The sequence below is a fragment of the Epargyreus clarus genome, unplaced genomic scaffold (genome assembly GCF_041222505.1).
Source record: "Epargyreus clarus isolate Ecla_fem2 unplaced genomic scaffold, WU_Ecla_fem_2.2 ptg000003l, whole genome shotgun sequence".
Lineage (NCBI taxonomy): Eukaryota > Metazoa > Arthropoda > Insecta > Lepidoptera > Hesperiidae > Epargyreus > Epargyreus clarus.
This window is the reverse complement of record NW_027332211.1, coordinates 16,118,344-16,144,042: the sequence shown is the minus strand read 5'-3', so window position 1 is coordinate 16,144,042 and position 25,699 is coordinate 16,118,344. Positions and strand designations below refer to the sequence as shown.

Here is a 25,699-nt window from a genome sequence, read left to right as displayed (position 1 = left end):
ATTTCTCAATTACTATCAGCGTGTATCTTTTTCCACCTTTTAAAGTATAATAAGGTACCTGATATATTGTATGTGTAATTAGAGCTGTAATCAAATATCAATATTATAAATCATAAATGGTTAGATTTCTTTTTCATATAAGTTGCCTGCGTTGCTATAACGATTCGTAATTTCAAATTTCGGAAAGTACGTACCTACAATCTACATATCGAAAAATATATCGTCCTGCTCGTAACAAAACAAAAGTAATATATCGTATGATATGTACAAATTGTACAATCATAAAAATAGTGGTCGAATACAGCCTTCCACAGCGCAGGAAAGTGAGACTTGTCGCGCGGTAAGACAAGTCGGATGAGGTAACGTAACGCACAAGCACTAGCCGCTCACCCGTACGCACTCACTTTCGTTCGACGTGTTTCGACGCAACATCGCAACGCGGGAATTTGCACGGAGTACTTGCATTTCTCTACCATTAAAATGTTAAATCTAGTTTATGAAGCATCTTGTAAATTTAAATTGATTTAATATCCAAGAGCTAGCGCTTAAATTGTACCCTGAATTATATTGTGTTAAACTTGCTACAACTAAAAGTAACTAAATAGTTTTGTGAACTTTTGGTACTTTGAGTTGTAATAACTTTGGAAACTTAGGCAATATGTAATAGCAGATATTTTTGACTGTTTACCAATGCATGTTAAATATCCCAATACTGCACTTATCAGCTAAAGTGCACTATATTTAGAGGATTTTGTCTTCGACTACAACTGGATGATTTCACACAGTATGATATTTTCACAAAGTAAAATATTAGATAAAATACTAAAAGATTTTCAATACCCATTGCATATGCAGTTCATACAGTGAAAGTCTACCATAAATGCCCCACAGACTTATATGTTAGAGACCTAGTTATGTTAAGAACTTATAGTTTCTAACAGTCACATAAAAAGTGAAAAGGTCTTACACACTCCTTCTCCACACCATTGCTATGACTAAGTTCTAAAGGTGGGTATGATAGATATATTTAATAAGATTTTTCAATCTTTCCTATAGAAGATAAGTGAAGTAAAATAAAGTAAGTGAAATCTTTACTTACTTTTTATTATACAAAAATAGCAAAGGAACATGTCCTTCTGGTGGTAATGACACTACACATGGGCATCTGTAATCAACCCTAAATAAGATTTATATCTTACATGAGGTTGGCCACAGATGCCTCACTACACCTGAGGACTAAATTGAAATGCCTTGGGTAAAGTACATCTCCTTTACCACTCTTTACAGTTGCATTATAGTGACACCACTGACATACAAATTCGATCTCTAGAAAATGAGGATAGGATTTGAAGGGGATCCACAATATCTTACACATATGTGGTGTCACATTACAGATAGTTATTTACGTCAGCGCTTATCAATCCCAATTAAGATTGAACAGCATAAAGATAAAATCCAATATTGTCACTGATTCAATTATTAAAATGTTGCAGTGCATATTTTTACCCTATCTTATCAGCAGAAATTAAATAATTCACGGAGTCCAGATAATGAATAAATTAATAATGCCTAGAATATTAAATAATACAAAAATATGTAAAAGTGAACATCATAAAGGCTTAATAAAAAGAAAATTGGATTTAGTCTAAGAATGATATTCTTTATGCAAAAACCACAAAATGATGTAGTTATTACTCAATCCCATAAATTATGGGATTCTATCACATCTATTAACAAGTCTATCATATCACAGATACAAAATTATGAATCCTTAATTATGACCAGTCTCAGAATTAAATATTAAAATTAAAACCTACTTCTTTACCTCACACTAAACATTTGAAACCTGTTTAATTATCTTTTAATATCTTTAATATAAAAAGTATAAAATAAAGTCCTTGAATAATAATTATTGAGTAGTAAACTGGTGACCAGCCAGTTTAGTTTTTGGCCAAAAATTGACTGAAACCTAAACCTTCGCAAAACATGAAGGAACTATCGGGTAGCATTCAGCTTTACTCGGACATCTGTTTCGCAGGTATTTCATGTCTACTTGACCTTTATTACGCCGACAAACCGCATCTATTAAGTTTGTGTTTGTGTTAGAATTTTAAGTTTAAAAATTAACATGAATATTTCATCTATGTTCAACTACTTAATAAAAAACATAAATTCATACAGATAACTTGTCGTAGTGCCCTTACAGGTCTGTAAATCTCTAAATTTCAGGGAATTTTTTTCATCTTCAAAAGTCAAAAAAAGTTTTAGTTTTGGTTTCCACCGAAACAAGGACAAGAGTAGATGGTTCAGATTCGGTTTCGGCTGTAAACCCTGTGGCAGCTAGACACTAATGTATTTACATGCGTTACATCGATATTATTAATTAAAAATGTAACATACATACCTTATACAGATGTAGACAGTGTGGTGCAGATAATGATCACATTACTTTTACTTTCATACGTAGTTACCGATCGCTACGGACGGATTGCGAGCCTTGCACCAACTTATACGTAACCACGGCTAGGACGACACCAACAACACCCAAAATAATACCACTATAACCGAATTCTAATAAATTTGCTATTTGTTTTAAATTACTAGACACCACTTCGCTCAGGGCTGAATTGAAAACTAACTCGTTACCGCAACAAGAACTCATTACAATTAGCTATAACATCGAATAATAAAAGGAAAAACATTTGACACTAATATTTCTCGCCGTAAACGGCTTTTAAAACGATTTAATTATAAATTTGACCTAAATAAAATATTATCGGCATGTAAACACCTGAGAATGACACAATTGATTTGACAGATAAATAACTTGTGTTACCAGACCACTATTTCAAATTAACTATCATAGATGTTAGGGTAAATTTAAAGTAACTTGTTTAAAATAAGTTTCGAAGGGTTGTGTTGTAAATTAAATTACCTTATTTAAAGCCAAGCCGACAAAATTTCAAGGATTGCCTAATTTAGATGTGTAATCCGTTTCATTCTTGTTTGAAACAGTGTGGATATATATGTTTGTCTCTTTCTACGTTACACCTCAACTTTTCGTGTTACACTTGATTTTACTCCTCATAAAATTTCCGTACCGGGCCTTATAACTCAAATCGTTTCTTAAGAAGTATACTCCAATAAACTCCAATATTTTTTTCTCATTTAAACTAAAAAAACTGAAATCTTACCTCTGTGAGTCATTTTGCCCACACCTTCATAAATTACTATACTCTTTGCCCAGACAATAAACAGTAACTACAGTTGAAAATTTCAAGAATCATCTCCTGAAACTGTCCGAACAATACCAGACTTTTAATCTTTACAGAAGTAATTTATCATTTTCATATTAATTAATGTGTTGTGTTTAAAATATCCCTTGCAGTTTTTATGCTATTTTGAGTCTGTTTAAACTTTTAAACCCAGGATGTAGTAAATTTGATTATATGTAGTCGAGGTTTTACTATTGTAACTAACAACACATTGTTGTAGTTCTTTTCAAGGCAAAGGGATAAAATTACAATAAGCCATATCTTAATGTTTTACGATATACTATGCCTACTTTATTTATTTGTTCTACATTGTATATTTGGTAAATAAGCATTTAGTTAAAATTTCGTTTATACAAGTATTAATTAATCTATGAAAAAGCATAATTTAGTAAGACTTGATAAATGAAACCAAATATGTAAGACATAATTTTATTAAATTGAAAACACAAGTCAAATAAATATTTTATTACAATTCACATTAATAATTACAGAAAAGAAATTGAGTCTACTTATATTACTATAAACTAAATGAAATAAATGATCTGTATATACCTACCTAAACAGTGGGAAAATATTGGAGATAATCAACAAAAAATATTGTTTATTTTGTATACTTTTGCACAGCATTATCTCATAATGCTTTTTCAAAGTATTCCATGCACAAGATACAAACATCACAAAAACTAAACATCTAATAAGTACATAAATGCGTCAACTTTGGAATTTTGCCTTGTATAAGACAGTACAATTTCAGGGATTTAATCATTTTGACCAAATCTATGCCTGAAATGAATGATTACACAATTGTCACTAAATAATACATTTATAGGGTTTACAGGGCCAATAGTTCCAGGTCAATGATTATTACATAATATATTTTATTTGAGATGTAATCAAATCATATTAAAATCGATTGTTGTAAATTAAGCAAACTTAGTTACCTATAATACTTAAATGTCAACTTAATTACAAGTCAGTGTGATTGATCTATTACAATATCAAATTTTAAAAGTAAATTAATGTTACATTATAGAAATAAGCTTAAAGCATACTGCTTCTTTTCTTAGTATTTGGTGTTCACTACGTTTGTACTCCTCTGTAATTTGTGACAGATCTAAATCTCCATCTAAAACTAAAACCTGGAACAAAAATAAAATAAAATTAATCTTGACAATAAATTAGGGAAAATTGAATATTAAATATTGGTATTGATCTGAGCTATATTCACAACTCTGTATTCTATTTACTGCTGAAATGTAAGCCTAGGGTAGCACTTATGCACTATGGTGACATTAACATTGTTATGTATTATTACACCAAAAAATTATCTCTAACATGTGTTCAAAATTTAAATTTTAAAAAACTGATATAATTGGGCAAACCAACTTAACATGTTCAATGTGGGTTAGGACCTATTCATCATGTACCTATAGGTAGTTTAGAGATCTTACTGTATATTTTCTCTGTAAAGGGGGCATTTTTTTTTAAACAAAAATACATAAATACATCTTATTGTATACAAAACGAATATCTGTTCAATTCAGGTCCTACACTGAATGTGTTGTTAATGACCAAGTTAAGGTCAAGTAATAGTACATCACATTCAATTGCTTGCATAAAGTAAATTACATGTCACTCAACTACTTGACTTACAGTCATTTGAATACTTAACTGTTTCTGTTCAAGAAAATATTCCTACTATGGAATTATGATTCAGCAAGTGTAACATATACTTACTTATATATTTCAGTAATAGTACTAAATCAATAGTAACAATAAGACTTACTGGTGCAGGGCATTCTGCATGTGTTCTATGAACTAGCCAGTCTTCATGTATCTTGTGTAGTTCTTCTATATATGATAAAGGCACACACTGCTCCTCTGATCTTGCTCTCTTTTTTATCCGCTCGTACACAACTGACGGTGTTGTCTTTAAATAAACTGTGGACCATAAAAATAAGATATAAGCAAAATTAGTCACTAAACTACCTATCTTTTTAAAAAAATATTTTTTTAGACAATAAAACAGGGACTTGTAAAATTTGTAATAGAAAGAATAATATAGCCAGTTTGTTCACTTATTAGGAAATTAGATACAGAAAGATAAGGATAAAGTACAATGAGCATGATTAAATGTTAGTATGAAGGCCGACTAGACTTCTACGAATTAAGATAAATAGTATAATATTATGTTGTTACACACTTTTCATAATGAAGTTATTTGCTAACAGTTACATATCTCAGATGTGTAGCCTGGATTTTCCTGGTAGACTGATATACAGTCGTGGTCAACTAATTAGGGACACTCTTTGGTTAAACCGAATTGTGAATTTATTTTTATTTTCCAACGAGTCTAAACCATATTCCATATCTCTTACATGTTAGTATAATTAGTCATTTATGTGCCCGATTATACAAACAATAACAACTTCTTAAACATTAAACCTCTTTACAGTATAGCTGATAGATTATCGTAGTGCTATTTGTTCAAATAATACTGGCTGGCCATTTAATTAGGGACACTGAGATATTGCGTTCTATTTTCAAAATTTGAATCTCAATACTTTTTTACTTATTGTTTCGTGGTAGTTTTGGCGGCAATCCCGATATTTTTTTTAAGTTTTGAAAAATATTTTGAAGAAAAATGGGTAAAAATAAAAGTTGCGATCCAACACTACGAAAAATTATCATGAAGTTTGCTGTCGAGCATGGTTGGCCATACTGAATTTTTAGATATTGAATTGATAGCAGAACATTTAAATTGTTCAAAAACTATGGTATACAATGCAGTGCAACATGTCAGACGCAATAACACAGATTTAAATGTGCCCAGAACAAAAAGATCGAGAAAAACAACTCCGCAAGAAGATAGAATGATAACCAGGTTAGCTAAGAAAGATCCGTTTCTAGGCTCTATTTTAATTAAACACGAAGTGTTTGGGACAGACGAAAGAGCTGGTGTCTCAGCGAGGACCGTTCGACGACGTCTGGTAGAAGCAGGGTTGTTCGGAAGAGTGGCTCGCAAAGTACCGTTGTTGAAGAAAGAACATAGAAATGCTCGTTTGGCGTTTGCACGTAAATATGGACATTGGACCTACGCCCAATGGCAACATGTATTATTCTCTGACGAGACCAAGGTTAATTTGATTTCTTCAGATGGAAGGCAATACGTACGGCGTCCAGTAAAAGCGGAAATGAATCCAAGATTCACAAAAAAGCAAGTGAAACATGGCGATGGAATCATTAAAATGTGGGGTTCATTTTCTGGATGTGGAGTGGGACCTGTAAGGATAGTTCAGGGTTACTTAGACCAACATCAATACAAGGCAATATTGGAGGAAACGATGCTTCCCTATGCTGAGGAGCATCTCCCTATTATATGGACGTTTCAGCATGATAACAACCCGAAACATACCGAAACATATGAAGCTTTTTGTGAGGCATGGGCAAACATTCCTGTCGAAACATGCCAGAAACTGATAATGTCTATGCCACATCGGTGTCAAGCGGTAATTACTAACAAAGGTTTTGCTACTGGGTACTGATTTTACTGAGTTTTATTTAACTCTATTTTTCATTATAGTTTACTGTCCTTAATTAAATGTCCAGCTACAGAATTATACCTTAAAATTGAATATATGTTCAACCTTTGATATTAAATACTTTTTTGTATTTATTTATTCTTTTATTTACAGCCATTTAAAGCATAATAATCGGACCAAATTATGCAAATAATAGTTACTGAGAAATCAATAGGGTTTATTATTTGTATGTACATAACCTGTAATTGTTCTTCACTATCTTGCATGTCCCTAATTAGTTGACCACGACTGTATGTGTATTCTTTAATATAACTGAACAAGATAAGACCAGATAACCCAATTTAAATTTACAAACTGGATTTTCTAATAAAATTATCTGAATCATCTATCTTCAATGTTAAACATGTTACAATAAGTAATAACTTGTTTATAAATTTGTAGTAACTTAGCATTATAGTCCAGGATATTACGGGGTAGTTATATTTCAAAAATACAGGGATAGACATCCTAACGGGTCCTCCTTAACATTAAAAAACAAATTGTAATTAATTATTTCTTAATATGAAACTATATCATCCTTATTAAGTATCTATCTACATCATTGCTTTAGGCAACTTTAATCATTTAAATTTAACATAAAGTCATTTAAATTGAATTACTGTGGAGTACAAACCTATGAGATCAGCTTCAATAGGCAATTCTTTATTCATAAAGTGGAACCACTCATCAAGCACAGCGAACTGCGCCGGATGGAGCGTGCCGGCGCGCTTCATGTGCTCCACGAAGCAGTAGCGCGCGCTGAAGATCGACCGCTCCATCAACTTAACTGGCGTGGTCGTGCGTCGTCGGTGCATCTCCCACATCGTTAACGACACGTACGCTTGGAAAGCCATAGCCCATTTAGAAGGATCTTTGTACATCAAGTCCTGAAACGTAACGGTGTTCCACGTGAAAAATGTATTATTAAACATTGAGCAATGTTTTGTAATATACATGTAAAATAACCCACCAAGAGATTCCATCCTTTAAGATTTCGCCACTCTTCAACAGGTTCTGTTAGTAAAGTTATATCGTCAAACTGCCGAAAATGTTCCAAAAACGTCGTTTTTCCGCTTCCTATATTACCCTCCACGAAAACGGTGAATGGTTTCACATTAGGGACACTCATCTTGTGAATAAGCTTCCTGCCCAGTCCAGCCACTACGACAAATCAACAGAAATATAAGATGTTAAGATGCCCACAACACAACACACTTCTCCAGTGAGTTGACGATTTCCCGCCTAAATTGACCCGCTTGATTGTCCAAAAATAACAAACAAGGCGCCAAGATATAATCTGTCAAAAAATTAGTAGATACAAGTACCTTTAAAATAAATGTATTGGATTCGTCCTCTAAACATTGCAAATTCATATCATTAATTAAATTAAAAAAATAAAACAAATTTTAACGAAACAAGGGATTTTAAGTGGAGTTTTCAGTAATAAATTTATAAGAATATAAAAATAAGAGCTTCATCAATACTTCGTAATTTTTTTAACACAGATAATATATTGTAATACTTGATTAACCAAAATTACTACTATATACAGCCAACAAAATTTAAAATATATCAATTACATGAAATTAAATAATTAAATAAAAAATGTCACAAATTAATTGTACCCTGAGTAAAGTTTAATAAATATACAAACGGATCATTTTGTTTAAATAAAAGAAAATTTTGATCTGTTAAATAATAGGTACTTATTAACTGCTCCTTAGAAAATATTTTAAAAGCGAGGTGGGCTCTAGTATTATGCTTATTTTAAAGCAAGCAGAAGAGTAAAACAAATAAATGAATCAAGTTTTATAAAAAAATAGGAAAAATACCTGCAACCACGGAACATTTTTTTTTTGTTTCGTGCTAGCAACGAAACATTTAGTACCGCGAAAATTGAATGCACCAATGGGATGAATCCACGAAATCCATTGACAATATTCTGGTACTATCTTGTCGATGCTAAAGAATTACGGCGAAAAAAAAATTAATTGACGTGTTTGTTTCATCGTGTGTTGTGCTGTGGGCGAATTATAATTACGTGCATATCGTTCCACAAGAAAGAAAGTCTTTTATTTTATATTTTTAAACATAAGGTAGCGTAAAATTAACGAAAATGTTACAGTGGTATTGTATAGGTAAGCTTAACTCAAGTTTTGTAAACATTTTTTACCGTGTAATGTTAGTTCATGGTATTTAGTTTCTAGCACCGGTTTGCTGATTTTACGCTTCTTACAGGTATTTTAGTACTAGCGGTAGGTTCCCAGGCTTTATACGACTCGTCTTCGGACGTGGTCCAGCTATCACCAAGTAATTTTGAAAGATTAGTCACAAATGGAGATGAGGTGTGGATTGTAGAATTCTACGCGCCATGGTGCGGTCACTGTAAAAACCTAGTCCCAGAATATAAGAAAGCTGCCAGAGCTCTCAAAGTGAGTATTTTTTATAATTTATCAAATACACATTTTACACCCTATGTAGTCATCTTATTTTGTGTTTGAGATAGTAAAATAGCAATACTGTTTTTAATTGTTCTTTGTATTGTCACGTTTACAATCAAATATGTTACAAAAAAGCACCCCAATTATTAGTAACCATTACATAAAATGTATGGTGGGCTACTTGTGTAATTTCCTTTGTTAAAAGAAAACTGAATAACAAAAATTATCCTGCAGGAAGAGTGTTTCTAATAAACGAAAATTTTCATGAGTAGTGCCAACTGGTTACACTAGATTGATAGCCATGTGTGAGGAAAATAAGCGAGAAGATACCCAACTCTTAAATGTCAGCTGCAATGCAACAGCTGCAATTTAGACAATTTTTAAATTATAAGAATTTTTGTAAAATATTTTTTTTAATTTTGAAACATCACATAAGGTGACACTCACACAATACAAAATTACCCGAAAATGTTACTATTCTTAAGATAACATGTATTATATTGACATACAATTTGTTACTTCTCAGGGTGTAGCAAAAGTAGGTGCAGTGGACGCAGATGAGTACAAAGAGTTTGCTCAGAAGTATGGGGTCTCTGGCTTCCCCACAATCAAGATCTTCACAGGCAGCAAGCACACTCCTTACCAGGGGCAGAGGACTGCCGAGGCATTTGTGGATTCTGCTATTAAGGCCGCTAAGGATAAGGCATACAGCAACCTTGGAAAGAAAGCCAGTGGATCGTCCGACAAGGTAAAGATTCTAAAAAAGTTTCAAAATGTGTTAAAGAACTATGCTTGAAGTTCAGTTGAATATTATTTTATTCTCATTTATTTATCATTTTTGAACACTAAGCTAAGGGTTATAAAAGAAATGCTAAATGCCCAATGGTATTCTCTGCCAGTTATATGCTATCTATTAGTTTGAATGTATTATGGATATACACCATGTGAGTTAATAGACATTTATTATCAAAAAAAAGTCATATGTGAGATTATATGGTATAATATAAATATAATACAGTTGTTACTAATTTTACAAATGAGTCATTTTTCAAACTGAATATTTAAGTGAAAATGATTAGCATAAGTTTGAAGGTTGATAAAAAATACTCATAAGCATAATACTTAATATAACTTACATTTAATGGTATGTCTTATTAAATATATTTTTCATTTGGATCGGGATGATCTGTTACTAATCTACTTAATACTAGATATTCAAATATTACATAGAAATCCTCCTACAATTTAATTTATTGTATATAAGCAACATAGTGTATAATAGTCATTTATAAGATTAATTACACTTTCATCAGAAAAACAGAGTTTATGGTCATGTTATCCCATGGAAACGAATTCAAAGAACAGAAGCATTAAAACAAATTCTTGCACCACTCACTGCCTCACTAAATAAAGATAAATATGAGATATTGAAGAAAAATCTATTCCGAGGAAGATTGACTGATAACCGCCCACCTAAGATCATTAAACTACAGCGTTCCTTAATACAGAAATTAAAAAGCATTCAAAATTTACAGCTTTATTATTTTACTTTTGCATAAATATAATTATAAGCACATGATTCATATTATGTTATAAGGTGAGAACTACAAGCAACCTTCAACATGATTTGACTTCTTAAATAATTTCGACAAAGAAAAATAAAGAGGTATATTCTATAGGTATGTTTAATGTAGTAACGTGTTTACAGCATTTCAGAAAATAAAGTCATACAATACATGAATACATAATTCTAGAAAATTTAATTTTGTATTGTCTATGTTGTAATTTAATCTAAAAACACTAAACACTTATTTAAGGTTCGCGTGCGCAAAACCCCCATTTCCGACCCCGTAATATAAAATTTTATACAACACGCGGACGAAAAATGTTTTTTGACTCGTGTGATTGCAGTCCTCGCCTGCGGCTCGGCCTGCAAACTCACACTTGTCAGAAAAAAATTTTTCGTCCTCGTATTGTAATGTACTATTTTGTGTTCTATTTCCTAATCTGCACAAATAAGTTAATTTGAAGAATCTATATGTTTATACAAAACAATTGCTACCTTCTATCTTAATATGGTTACTCGCATAATGCTGAAACACAAAAATTTATTCTTTGTATTCTGTGTCTGTCTGTAGAATCTAATTTTAGAAAGTACTGAACAGATTTTGGCGAGATTTTCACTTAACATTGTAACACGGGTTATTTTTGACCACGAATTAATTTGTTGCGTAAAAGCATTTATAAACCTAGAGGCAGGCACGTGGGCGAATTTGCGCCATACAATGCGAACATCAAACAAATATTTTTAAATTATGTCCGCAATTTATTTTCGTAAAGGACGGGGCAAAAGAAATTGAAATCCAACTGATATGAGTGTCATCGTACGTTACCAATTCCAAATCGGACAAGAATTTGAAAACAGAGGGACTAATTTATATTTCTCTACTTTGCCATTCCCTTCGAACCAAAATGTAATACATTGTTTCGAGGTAGAAATAGGTATAGCAATTATATCGTCGCATTGAAAACAAAGATAGTAAAACCTTATAAACACTACTTAACAAAGTTCAATAAAGTTATAGAGATTGAAAACACCATAAATTATCACACAAATTAACTTATCAGTTATTAAACCATGAAGAACGGGCGTTGACCCTTATCTTATCATCTCGTTTCATTTATAAACATAACAAGCATGCTATAAGTATCATAAACTATTTCGGTCCCGCTAGTAACGCAAATTAATTGAATAGTTAATTTTTCCCTCGATATTAGGCCAAGATAGCTCATTATAAAGGCGCGCGTAGAAGTCAATCATGGATCGTAGATATTATCAAAAAGCCAATCTTGTTTGATTGTTTATTTATAACTTTAGAATAATAGATTGGTATTTTGTTCTAAAAATCATCTGAATCACTAATAAGAATTGAAGAGATTCAGAATAGCGCAGTTCTTTCTGAATAATAAATGAAATTCATTCAGTCATTTATTTAAATGATATTAGAGGTTTAGCAGTAAAAAGTACTTTAATACGAATGTAATTGTAATAAACAAATTTTATTTAAACACATGTGAATGTTCTACAAAGACTTTTCAGTCACAATACCTTAAAAGTTACGTTAAATGTTATCATATTCATACCTCTACGCCAACGCTGTGACAAAATTGTGGTCGACTGCGCCTACGCATCAACTCTCTCTCTTCTAGATAATTCCCCAGCCATACGATTGGGACACGTCAGTTTATAAAGAGGCCGTATAACTGACCTTTTAGAAGCCTTGAAATCACCCACATGGAGAATTATCGATTGAGCTTATACATTTAAAAACGAACTGTCTGATGAAATCGTAAAAATATTTGGTCTTGCAGCTAATACGATAATATTTCTTCCCATTTCCGAGGTTTCCAATATTTCGAGCTGACAATTTTCTTAATTACAGAAATAACTTATCTTGATATATTACAATGTTTGCTTCATTTTAAATTATGTAAACATTTATACACTATTTATTTTATTAATTATCGTAAAAAATGGAAATGATATAGCAAGTAAGCATGCAGTATCTATACTTGATTATAAAATGTATTACTGCTGCAGCCCAAACCATTAAAGAGGGGTTCACACGGCGCTGTACGGCACGATTATTGTTCGTTTTAAAATAATAAAATTCACCGTAGTGGAATATATCAAATTTTATGCGCCACTGCTTCTACGATAACATTTGCTCTGCAAAATCTAATGCCATGTGATCCGAGAGTTAGTTAGGGTTCTGCCTAAAATGATTTTACATTTAATTAAAGCTTAATCTTGTTGCAGTCTGACGTGATCACGCTGACCGACGAGAACTTCAAGGAGATGGTGCTCGACAGCGACGACATGTGGCTGGTTGAGTTCTACGCGCCGTGGTGCGGTCACTGCAAGAACCTCGAACCGCACTGGGCTAAGGCTGCCACTGAGCTGAAAGGCAAGGTGTGTATACCATTATATCTCTATGAATATTATTATTGAGAAATGTCTACAGTACCCTAATGGGTACTGTAGACATTTCCTGTAGACTGTAGGTAATCCTACATTTACCTACCTAACTAACACAGTACCTGTTACCTCAGATTAATATAAACGATAGGGAGTGAGCTACTGTATGCCGAATAATATTCTAAATTATTACTCTAAACTTGAAAGTTGACATGTAACACAAACATAGAATTATAAAGATAAAGATAAATAAAGGGTAAAAAAACGATTACTCATGATTGGAAACTAGTTTTTCATTCCAGCTATCAAAGCCTTATTGCAGCAATATCTCCTTTTGCGAATTAACAAGTAACATGATGAATTTAATAGTTAGCAACTTGGAAATTTAAGTGATTGACATTTTATTTAGAATATAAAACAGGAAATAAGGTATAAGAAATTATATACATATACACATATTACTTGGATTATCCCACTAGTTTTTCCGTTAATTAATATTTTTCGATAAAGATACTATTATTTAAAGTAAATTTAATAATATATTCTGTAAATATGTTCCCTTTTCACAAGGTGATTGTCAAAAATGATTTTTTTAATAGTAAACTTCATAGCCATCATGATTTACCAAAAATATATACCAGTTAAATAAATGAGGTAGTTATTTTAGAATAATGAAAATAAATGTAATAGTTTTCAGTAAATAGTAAAATTCAACTGTTACTATAATTATACACGCATTTACGAGCCAATTTGTTTATGTATTAAGTTTAAATCTCATTATACAATTTACAAATGTAGCTGAGATATGCTTTATTGGAAACACACCTTCATACATTCACTACCATACACGATCATTAACTTCCTTATTCAAAATTCTGTTTTTTTTTTATTTATTTAAAAAATTCAAAAATTGTTCACATATACTACAAAGATTTCACCATAACTAACTGACATACAACTAACCTGTCATCGTTTGCAGGTGAAACTTGGAGCCCTGGACGCCACGGTGCACCAGGTGATGGCGTCTCGCTACCAGGTGCAAGGCTACCCGACCATCAAGCTGTTCACGTCGGGCAAGAAGACCAGCGACTCTGTGGAGGACTATAACGGCGGTCGCACCTCGAGCGACATCGTCACCTGGGCGCTGGAGAAGCTCGCTGAGAATGTACCGGCTCCGGAGATTATTCAGGTATAATTTTGTGTCTTATAATGGTTGTAGAATTTTTCGTGGGTCGACTGTACAGGTTCTTTTTTGTCATATTGGAGATAAAACGAGCATTGTAGTTGTAAGTAGCTTCGCCGCCAATGGATGTCTGCCAGCCATAAAATCATATTCCTACCTGAGGTTGGCAACAGATGTGGTCTTGTCCCTGAGAATGGCAGTCACATACTATAATTTTGATTGCAAGCTGGTTTAAGGTTTAATCTTTTAAAAATATACATAACTATGTATTCAGAAATTCAATTTAAAAGTAAGACAATTAGGAATAAATTAGCTTGCACTATTACAAAGTACTTGTCGATTCTTAATAAATACCTAAAAACTAAAATTAATTTTGTATAATCTATTTATTAACTATAAAAAAAATGCTGTTACCTTTTTAGTTTTGTGTATAACACGGTAATATAGATACCTAATTTATACCAACAGTTCAAATAAACTCTCTTTTAAACTCGCGTTCGCTACATTCCCGTGATACCTATGTCTTTGATTTTCGTACAACAAACACGCAATCATCATAACACGTTTTATATTATTGTTTTGCGAAACTCATATCGATAAACATACGTTGTGTTATAAAAACATGCGTATGAAGTGATTTCATGCATTCATTTCTGCTACTGTTTACTTATTTAAAATGCCTGTCTGTAACATCAAAGGAAGTGATGTTCCCATTTCATAATAAGTCTTATTATATTAGTTCAATATGAGATGGAAACCCTCTTAGTACTAATGTATGAACGTAAGAAATAATACTTCCTTGGCGTAATTACTAGAGTATATATTTTTTAAAACAAACTTTTAACTGAGACCTTTGTCTTTTATTGACGCGTCTGGGATTAAGATAAAGGAGCCCAGGAACAGGCGGACAGACAGCAGAGGTTTATTAATAGGATCTTGATTTTATCTTTCTTTTTGTAATAAAGGATTAGCAGACAAGCATGCAGTCTGATGGTAAGTGGCTACTGCCGCACATCATCTGTAATCAACCTCAGAAAACATTAGATTTCTAACCTGAAGTCGGCCACAGATACGCCGCTACTACTGAGAACTAAGCTGAAATGCCTCGGAAAAATATGTCATCCTTACCCACAACCTTCAAACAACAACACAGCAGCGCTTAACCCTGCTGTTATGAGGCAGAAATAAGTGTGGCGGTGGTGCCGCTGGAGTCGAACCACAAAGGGTTCTACTACCTTCTAAATTGATTAAAATGAGACAAAACGCGTGTTAGTACATAAGATTTATAAATTCGTCCTGATTTTTATTTAATATTTAATGCATACAAGCATGCAGTCCATCTGAAGGTACGTGGCTACTGCCGTGCATAAACATCTGTTTATCAACCCCATATAAAATTATATTCCTACTTGAAGTTGGTCACAGAATTATGTTGAATGCCTCTGAAAAGTAATTCTACACCACACTTTACTAACCTGAACACAACTGCGCTTTACACTGCTGTTATTAGGCAAAAATAGGTGTGGCGGTGGTGCCGCCAGACCCGAAATTCAGAGAATTCTACAATTCTTCATACAATAATTACATATGCCCATGAGCCACAGTGGCTCAGTATTATTAAATCCCGTTTTTACCCTGTGGCATAGATTAGTAAAGATTACTCACTCTTAACAAGAAAATGTAACCAGTTTTGAGAATTGAAACAGTTGTGTAAAAAAGTTTTGCCACGTCTCCGTGCTAAAATGTCCCTAAAATATTTGAAATACTTACTAATTTATTATGTAAATTAAGCAGTATTAGTTATTTATTCGTAAATTTTCTCTAAAAATGTTTTTATTTGTCAAGAATTCAAAAAAATAAGTGACATATCAGCCGTTTGTGACTTCATTCAATTTCAAGGCGACGAAGTATCTTTACTAATCTATGCCCTCTGGATACGGATCTATGAAATCTTAATAAAAGCATGTGTCCCCAGGTGACGGACGAGGCGGCGATGCGAGCCTGTAGCGAGAAGCCGCTGTGCGTGGTGTCGGTGTTGCCGCACATCCTCGACTGCGGCGCGCTGTGCCGCAACCAGTACCTCACGATGCTCGCCCGCCTCGCCGACAAGTACAAGACCAAGATGTGGGGGTGAGTGATGGACGGACGACTGATCGCGATTTTGACGGAGAACTGTTGAGCCCGCTCCACATTCTCGCGAAAAACATGAGAAACGAGAATGTGGAGCCTATACGATTCGGGTATTTCTCGCGAGATTCTTGCGAGAATGTGAAGCAGGCTTTACACTTTGGGCGAAAACGTGAATTTGTGTTACGGAGCCGTAGAATACCACGGCACAGCGATGTGAATTTCCAGGACATGCCAGAAAAATCTACATTGTACACAAGCGCTAAGAAGCTACAAAGTATTGCACTAGCTGATATCCTTGTTAAAAAATATATTACACTTATAAGTAACTGTCACTTGTGTTCCACTTGATACAGTTTTTTTATGACAACTAGCACAGGCTTGGTTGTATGTGCCGTTTTAAATCTCAGTTGTTATGTTAGCATTTAATCATCGTAGGAGATCCGCTGACGATTTAATTGTGATAAAATTTAAATAAGACTCTTATTTAATTTGGAACTAGATTATCTCATTCATCATCATTATCTCACAGATATCAGTCACCACAAAGTATTCAATGTGTTATTGTCAGCGCCAAACTGCTAGTCCGCTCTGAAGTTGTTGCGGAGGTGCAGAACTAGCAGTTTTAAGCGGTCCATACATGTCTACATTAAACACAATCATTTTACTCAAGAAACAGCTTAGCAAATAAGTGTTTGGTTTCACTAACAGAACTGCACCATCGTTCTGACATAAAACTGCAACAAGGATAATTATTACTATATTATAACGATATAAAATACTGTTTTGCAGATGGGTTTGGGCCGAGGCTGGCGCGCAACTGTCTTTGGAGGAGGCGCTCGAGTTGGGCGGCTTCGGCTACCCCGCCATGGCTGTCGTCAACGCCAAGAAACTCAAGTTCTCCACACTCCGCGGCTCTTTCTCCGAGACTGGCATTAATGAGTTCCTTCGGTTAGTCAGACCTCCACTATTTCATCCCTGCCTTATTGCAACAGATTCCAAATTTGTTTACTACAAAATATAAGGAAAAACCTAAGCTAAGGTCGAAAATGCTGCCACTAATCAGTACAGTCACCTTGGCCCTTGTTTTTTAAATCGTCATTTAAATGACATGTTACAAAATATTATTAGAACTTGAAATTAGTCATCCAATTTGGACGAGATTGTTTGTAAATTATTTATTTATGAATATGAAATTGATAAATATAAATGTTTACAGGGACCTTTCCTTCGGTCGTGGTCAGACTGCGCCCGTCCGAGGCGCTGAAATGCCCAAGATCGCCAAAACCGAGCCTTGGGACGGCAAGGACGGGGAACTGCCTCCAGAGGAAGACATCGACCTCTCAGATGTTGATCTCGAGAAGGACGAGTTATAAGTGAAGTGACAATTGAAGTATTAGAACTATTCTACAGTAATTTCTTCAGTTCTAAGCATTTAATATCAGAATGTGATGGTACTTAGCAATACTACATAATAGAGTTCATTCCGTTTTTGTGCAATCTGTAACTCATAACAGGTCTTTTTCCAGTGGTCAAATCACAGTATTGTGTCATATTTTATTAAATCAGAAATACCTTATATAATTTCTTTTATCTATGTCTTCAAAACAAATTATTTTTGTGCATAGCCCAGTGGACAAATAGAGAGATCTACTAATTCCATTTTAATTACATAAATAATTTAGAACTGTTATTCACACCTTGTGAAAAGTTTATATTTTTGTATTCTAGAAACTTTTATGTACGAAAAATCACAATATACTTACTATTTTTCTCAAGTTTATAACATAATTGTGTCAGATAAGTTATCCGTGTTCTCAATTATTGAGTAGGAATTTGTGACTTGCTTGAATAACTTTTACATTTTAAATATAAGTAGGTAATATTGGAGTTTATTGATTTACAGTAATTTATTTTGTAAAAACAGACTGAATACCATCATGTACTTGAGGCTGCCATTCTTCCATTGTGTAAGTGATTTTTAAGCATTTAACATGATGCAGCCAAGTTTGGATAGGTTTATTAAATACAAATAAATTTTTACTACAATAAGAACGTTTGATTTTCCCCCACAGCAATCACAGTATTACTATGCAAGTATTAAGTACACTAAAACTCACTGACTGAAAGAAACAATTCTGTGAGTAGAGACATGCCACGTCCCTGCAGTGGTAGCGTATGGCTCAAATAATAAGTTATCATTATTAACCGACTCCAATAAAGGAGGTTTTTCAATTCGAGCGTATATATTATGTTTGTTCACATATAACTTCGTCGTTTATAAACCGATGAAGTTTTTTGTTAGAAATAAAAGTTTTCCAAGGTCCATTATATGAAAATCAGGGTCTGATGATGGCAGACCAGAGAAATCAAGGGGAACTTTCATAAATCGTAGGGGCGACTAATGCGTTAGTAAGTTTTTTCATAAAGTATTTTTATTTATATGAAGAAAGAACGAAGTTCGCCAGGTAAGCTAGTATTAAAATAAACGTTAGTATCAGTGTGTTAATGTCATCACAAAGTAAAAAATATTTGTATTTTTATGGTTGTATTTTTTTATTTAAAATATTTGTATGGTAGTATTTTTTTAATAAAATTCTAACATGTCACTTGAAAATGATTGCCATTTGCTATTAGGGTGCTTATAGTTGTTATTCATGTACCTAGTAACTGTAGCAAAAAAACTATTTTATATGTAAGATTATTTAATATATTTGAGCATTATATTAATACAATTCGAGTTACTGGAAAAACACTTAATACTAACTAGAGTACAACAATCATTGTTTACTCTCATTAAGATAATACTGATCAAACAAAAGAACATCACTTGAACAAGTGATAAAAATTAAGGACACATCTTGATGACACCATTAACACTAGAAAGACGGCAAAATTTAACTACCTACTAAGACGGCGGGCGGTCAAATGACTGCAAGTACTCATATTCAGAAAATGCTTTATTTGTATAAAAATGCTACTATGAACTTTAATGATTGTAATATAATGCTCATAATTTATACTATTTAACATATCTAATTGCAATTTTTACATTAAAAAGTTTTAATTTCATTACAAGAACCACAAAGTGGCTTTTTACAAGAATAACATACTTTATTAGTTTTATTTTTACATTTACTAATATAACATTCTCGCCCTTTTCGGTTCTCTTGGATAATCGGTAACGAAGATTGAGAAGTTGAAGGCATAGGTTCTACATATAAAGGATCAGAACCGGAAAGTACTGTTTCAATTTCATTATTTCCACTAAGTGCACTCGCCAAATCCAAAATAAATTTTCTCAGTTTTATTTTTATTCCTGTAAATTTCTTATATATAATGTAAGAATTGATTCCTACTAGATCTAAAATGTTAAAAAATTGTTGTACAGCCCTCCATGCATCAGCTAAATTACATTTGAAATTCCTTCTTGCAAATGATGTAGATCCTGCTTGCTCAGTAATAATATTCTGTCGAGCCCGACGACCAGTTGGAGTTGATACCGTCTGAAGTGCCCATGTGGTCCCGTCTGTAGCCGTGTAATGGCGATCCTACTCGTGAGCAGTACTGGCAAGCAAACGGTAACCCCTACCCCTGCCACGAACACGTTTATTGTTATTAACGTAACGTAAATTCGAAAGGGGTACCTGATCTTCTGGGTCAGAGTCTGCACTATCAGAGTTCGAACTAACAGCAGGTAACACAATGTCATCATCGCTGTCAAGTACTGCAATTTCAGATTCACATTCCGACTGATCATTTGGTAGGTTTTGCAATAAATGAAGTATTTCGTTATTATCTAGTCTTCGAGACATTTTTACACTAATTTATTCACAATATTCTAAATAATGCGTACTATATGAAGGCAGTTACTCTAGCGACTGACTAATAAAACATAACCATTCACATGTTTACAAAAACACCCTCATATTACAATTATAATCAATACTTAAGTTACAGCAGTCAAATGACTGTCGCCGTCTTTGTCGGTATATCAGCACTTTAAAAGGTAAATAAAGACCCTGAGAATCTTTTGGTCATGAATTTTTAGGATTCTTTTCATAATAATAAAAGTCACAAATTATCAGTAAACTTAGTCAAAAAGTTTTGGAATAAACAAACTTTTAAATTGAAAATCCGGTCAAATGACTGCTCCCGTCTTTCTAGTGTTAAGCTGGAATTTTACCTATGCTATTCTGGCTTAAAAATAGGGCTGAGTCACACAACATAGCTAATTAATATTGACCATGTTTTAAAGCTTACAAAGCAGAGTAATTGCAACATTTTTAAACATTGTAAGTTCCGACTGAAATATGAGTAATCCTTTTGTTTTATGCAATGTTGAATATATCATCTTTCAGACTAAACTTGCCACATTTAGTATAGAATTGAATATATGTTAGAGATAGTTTTGAATACAGCATACAATAATTTGTACACATGGCATTGTGTGAGTAATAGGAGGATATACATACATTTATCTATGGTGTGAGTTATTTCTAACAAATACACTGTATTATGACAATAAATTTTTTTTGGAAAATGGGTAGGCATATTCTTCTTACAAAACTACTATTCACCACTACAATTCTTGTCTTGAAAAACCAGATTATCTATATGCATTAATCAATAAAATGTATAGCAAAAGGAAGAATAGTGATTTTGTTTTTTTCCTTACACTTATTGCTAGAAATTACAAAAATGGCTTCCAAATATACATCGATATTATAATACTGGCTTAATACTACAATTTGAACACATTGAACAAGTCATTATAGGAATATTCAATTATATTATTTTGATTGAAAATTGGTCCAAACAGTCTTAATTCTTCAAGGTGTTGTATATAGCACCTTCATTTTACAATAAACATTTTTATTTAGATGCCTAAAACATAAAAATACATACAAGGTAGTATGTTAAGTGTGTTCAACTGGTTTACATCACAACCTTAACTTTTTGTTAAATCTAATAAATTGTAAATAGGCAAAAAATTGTATAGTAGAAGCCTACAAAGTTGGCAGTATCTACATATCTTGTAGTCATTGCTATTAGTAACTCCAAGCAATTTTGTCGTCAATCTTAATATCTGAAGTTCGAAGTGAAGCCTGCACAGATATTGCTAAGGAACTAATCAATTTACAAACACTACAAGTCATCTAATATGAGATACATAATTTTACCTTAATAATTATCTGAGACAAGAGATACCATATTTGTATCCCTTAAGTCCATTTCACAAGTCTAATACTTTAATACTAAGTCCTATTACATCAAATTAAAAGAAACAAATGAAGTATAATTTATAATTCATGCTACATTGGGCAATCCAATCATATCATATTTCCTGGTCTTCTTGCACAGAATGGGATAGCATATAGAAAAGTAGTACATGCCAACAATAGCCATGATAAATGATACAATAACCGTGACGATGCCCCACGCTGACAAGCCAAGTCCTCGTCTAGCAGTGTTCTGGCCAGGTAGGCTGCTGCTTGCGAGTGTTTTGGGCTGCACTACTTCTTTGTTCTTACTATTGTACTGGCTGTTATAGGCCCTGTTAGCATGGTTTCGTAACGCTTCACATGCGAACAATTGATTCAACACTGCAATAAAACAATAGAGATTAGTTAATAAATAACACACTGAGAATACATAGATCAGTCAAAAAATACCACGATCACAAAATGTATGCTTACCAAACAACATGAGACTAATTTGAAAGATTTTTAGTTTAAACATCGTTATTTTTGTCTTTTTGGAATGAGAGTCAACAAATTAATGTTTAACGCGGTCTTCAACCCGCACGCTTAACTTGTGTATCGTTATATGGTGAGTTAATTCTATAAACTTTAAAGTAAGTTTACGAACAATTCGTTCTTCAATCCTAATAATACGAGATTATCCCAATAACAGCTAAGCGAAACTGACAGAATAAAACTTTAATTTTATTTGAATAAATAAAAATTCTTTCAAACGCGATAATTTTTATTCAATTGATTGACGTTTCCTGTCAGGGCGGTGCCTGTCATGTCGGCTTTCACGCTGTTAAAGTAATTTGCACATTGTTGACCAAATATTTGTACTGTTATGGGAGAAAAAAATTGCTTCCGTTTTCAGTATTTGAAGTTATTTATGAAATAACTTTAATTTAAAACAATACTTGTAAGAAAAACTAATCATATGTATATTTTTATTATAGGTAACCAAGAGTATAAACGTATTTCCGGTTTTTACATTCTACATTTCTACTGCTAGCGTGTACTTCCGGTAACTCGGCGATTGACTGCGTTGTCAAATGTCAAAAAAAATGTTACCGGCGATGGCTAAATTAATTTGTTGTTTTGTATTCCTACTTTATTTCTCCATAAAATCTGAGAGCGCAAATGTAGATACAATATCCAGTGACATTAAAGTTAAAAATGTGGATCGCACGATCGATATTTCGTCGCAACTCGTGAAAATTGCATCGAAGATAACCTTCGAGAATACAGGGCGATCACCGGTTAAAAATTTCTTGCTGGCAGTGGAGGCGGCGGGAAAGAGCAATCTTGCGTACATCGGGGCGAAAGATAGCACCAGTAAAGATATACGAGTGACAGAAACGACAGTGAAAGGTCATGAAAATGTTTGGTTTTGGCGTGTTGACTTGAAGGAAGCCGTTAACCCGGGCTCCTCGGCGATTATTATGTCAGAAGCAGTATACACCAAAGCGCTCATACCTTATCCTACAGCAATTTCACAGCAGGAGGACCAGCTGGTCAAATACACTGGTAACTTGTACTTCTACTCGCCCTACTTCGTCACAACGCAGAAAACTAGCGTCAACGTGAACACGAAAACCGTCGAATCCTTCACTAAAGTGAAGCCATTTAACCAAATTGACGGCACTATTGTATATGGACCTTATTCAAACATTGGTCCGTTCACAGATAAGGAATTAAGTGTACATTACAGAAACAACTCACCTTTCCTCACCGTGACTCGTATTGAGCGACTGATCGAAGTTTCACACTGGGGCAATATAGCTATTGAAGAGAAAATTGAAGTGGAGCATACTGGAGCTAAGCTTAAGGGTCCATTCTCACGTTACGATTACCAACAAGATCACCACAGTGGCCCTGCCAGTGTCAGATCATACAAGACTATTCTGCCATCATCAGCATCAGATGTCTACTACCGTGACACCAATGGCAACATCTCGACATCAAACATGAAGGTTAAGAAGGACTTGGTGGAGCTGGATCTGAGGCCTCGGTACCCATTATTTGGTGGCTGGAGGTCCCATTACACTCTTGGATACAATGTCCCCAGCTATGAATACTTATATCACTCTGGAGATGAATTTCTTCTCAAGATGAGAGCAGTGGATCACATTTTTGATGATATGCAAATAGATGAATTAGTCACTAAGATCATTTTGCCAGAGGGCTCCTCCAGCATTAAGTTGAATATGCCCTATTCAGTGACAAGGCTGCCCGACAGCTTGCACTTTACTTATCTGGACACAACTGGCCGTCCAGTCATTTCATTCACTAAAAGAAATGTGGTGGAAAATCACATACAAGATTTCCAAATTCGCTACACATTCCCTCGAATTCTAATGTTCCAGGAACCATTGTTATTGCTTTGTTTCTTCTACATTCTATTCCTGGCGGTAATTATTTATGTAAGGTTAGATTTCTCTATTCATAAGGCTGAGCATCATAAGGAGTAGGTACATCATAATGTAACTTATTAGTTTGTGTTGCAATGGGATAGGTTATATTTATATCAATAAAACATATTGGAAAATTACTGTGTTGAATTTCAATAATAATGTGTATTGTTTTGTGTTTAAATAGTTATATTTGTTCACAGTTCATATAACATCTGTGTCAACTTTTATTTTATTAAAACTGCACAAACCATAAAATAATTATGAATTTAATTGACCATATATATTTTAATATTTACTATGGTAATACTTAACATAATTGAGAAATAATCTTTTGTTTTTTATTGACCATTTAAAACAACCTGGTTTACCAGCTACAGTAATAACACAGAGAGTCCTATTTATCCTACTTATTTCAACCAATATGTATACAAAGAATAAATTTACTTATCCCAATGTATAATAAATTTAATTATAATAATAATATTTTATAAATAACACAATAAATGTTAACTATCACATTGCTTTTACATTTGTGTAGTCTCAAATGAATGTGTGAAGGAATAAATGTTTTCTGCATTGAATTTTTAATTCAATGAATAAAGTTAATAAAGCTATTCTTTTTATTGAAATTAATTTTTTAGCATCCTCCTCAAAAAGCACCTAACCTATTTGGGTAGTGAAATTTATAATATAGATCTAGTACTAATACTAGATATATGCATCTATATTATTATGCATTGTCTGTTATTATACATAATATTGCATTGTCTATTGCATATAACAGATGTTATGGTGACCTGTCACCCATTGCCATGAATACATGTGTACCTCATTATGGAGTGTTGTGTAGATTACATTTTGCACAAAAGTAACTTCCGCAGCAAAGTGGATTACTACCTGTTATAAAAACTTAATAATTTAATGGAGTGTATTGATAATACAATAGCGTTATGAAAAGAGAATATAACAACTACTATGTAAGTATGTTTGTTTATACTATTCATCTAAAAATATACATAGTTGTGAAGTTGTGATGCATTTTATGTAAAAGATATGACATATGTAAAAGATTGGCATTAAACAAAGATTTAATGGCAGATTTTATATAATTTTTCTATTGAAAAATATTTATAATCTATTTTACTCTTTCTGTAGAATTATCTTATTCACTGTTATAAAAATAAAGAAAGATATAATCAATATAATAAAAAAACAAAGTAATATGTAGTTTAAACTTTTATTAACAGAAGAAGTGGGAACTTAACATAAAATGTACAATTAAGTAAGTATTTATAGTACAAAATTAATTTAAATAGTTAAATACATACAGCAGAGACAGTTTCTTATATTCTACCCGAAGTTGATTAGATACATGAATATTTAACTTATACTTTCATAAACATGTCCATTATAATTCATACAACATCAATAATCAATATATTATTTTATTGAA

The 25,699-nt window shown here is 33.0% G+C and overlaps 4 protein-coding genes across 4 annotated transcripts in view; 2 read left to right on the top strand and 2 right to left on the bottom strand.

Moving 5' to 3' along the window:
• LOC140755592 (solute carrier organic anion transporter family member 74D) overlaps window positions 1–2,810 on the bottom strand; it is a 77,399-nt gene extending 74,589 nt beyond the window's left edge. Inside the window, exon 1 of the mRNA XM_073090887.1 lies at window positions 2,405–2,810. The gene's annotated coding sequence lies outside the window, so the exon portion shown is untranslated. The remainder of the gene's footprint in view (window positions 1–2,404) is intronic.
• An 880-nt stretch (window positions 2,811–3,690) lies between these two features.
• On the bottom strand, window positions 3,691–8,339 carry LOC140755582 (deoxynucleoside kinase). The gene is made up of 5 exons (XM_073090867.1): window positions 8,182–8,339; window positions 7,827–8,017; window positions 7,491–7,743; window positions 5,062–5,216; window positions 3,691–4,414 (listed from the first exon to the last, which is right to left on the bottom strand). The coding sequence occupies exons 1-5, from the start codon at window positions 8,216–8,218 to the stop codon at window positions 4,298–4,300; spliced, it is 753 nt and encodes a 250-aa protein (XP_072946968.1). The 5' UTR covers window positions 8,219–8,339; the 3' UTR covers window positions 3,691–4,297.
• Window positions 8,340–8,831: 492 nt separating this feature from the next.
• On the top strand, window positions 8,832–18,641 carry CaBP1 (Protein disulfide-isomerase A6 homolog CaBP1). The gene is made up of 8 exons (XM_073090859.1): window positions 8,832–8,994; window positions 9,095–9,288; window positions 9,824–10,045; window positions 13,118–13,270; window positions 14,256–14,465; window positions 16,435–16,589; window positions 17,379–17,537; window positions 17,806–18,641. Exons 1-8 carry the CDS (start codon window positions 8,973–8,975, stop codon window positions 17,960–17,962), a joined length of 1,272 nt encoding a protein of 423 aa, XP_072946960.1. The 5' UTR covers window positions 8,832–8,972; the 3' UTR covers window positions 17,963–18,641.
• A 4,201-nt stretch (window positions 18,642–22,842) lies between these two features.
• Window positions 22,843–24,875, top strand: LOC140755560 (dolichyl-diphosphooligosaccharide--protein glycosyltransferase subunit 1). Its single transcript, XM_073090856.1, has one exon. The coding sequence runs from the start codon at window positions 22,885–22,887 to the stop codon at window positions 24,301–24,303; it is 1,419 nt and encodes a 472-aa protein (XP_072946957.1). The 5' UTR covers window positions 22,843–22,884; the 3' UTR covers window positions 24,304–24,875.
• Window positions 24,876–25,699: the final 824 nt, after the last annotated feature.

Excerpts from the sequence above, each read along its gene's own strand:
- LOC140755582 (XM_073090867.1), bottom strand. The coding sequence starts at position 8,218 with ATGTTTAGAGGACGAATCCAATACATTTATTTTAAAG. Across the intron at positions 8,018-8,181 it reads CCAATACATTTATTTTAAAG|TGGCTGGACTGGGCAGGAAG; the intron begins GTACTTGTATCT and ends GATTTGTCGTAG. Across the intron at positions 5,217-7,490 it reads TATTGAAGCTGATCTCATAG|TTTATTTAAAGACAACACCG; the intron begins GTTTGTACTCCA and ends TATGGTCCACAG.
- LOC140755560 (XM_073090856.1), top strand. The coding sequence starts at position 22,885 with ATGTCAAAAAAAATGTTACCGGCGATGGCTAAATTAATTTGTTGTTTT.
- CaBP1 (XM_073090859.1), top strand. The coding sequence starts at position 8,973 with ATGTTACAGTGGTATTGTATAG. Across the intron at positions 9,289-9,823 it reads AAGCTGCCAGAGCTCTCAAA|GGTGTAGCAAAAGTAGGTGC; the intron begins GTGAGTATTTTT and ends GTTACTTCTCAG. Across the intron at positions 17,538-17,805 it reads GGCATTAATGAGTTCCTTCG|GGACCTTTCCTTCGGTCGTG; the intron begins GTTAGTCAGACC and ends AAATGTTTACAG.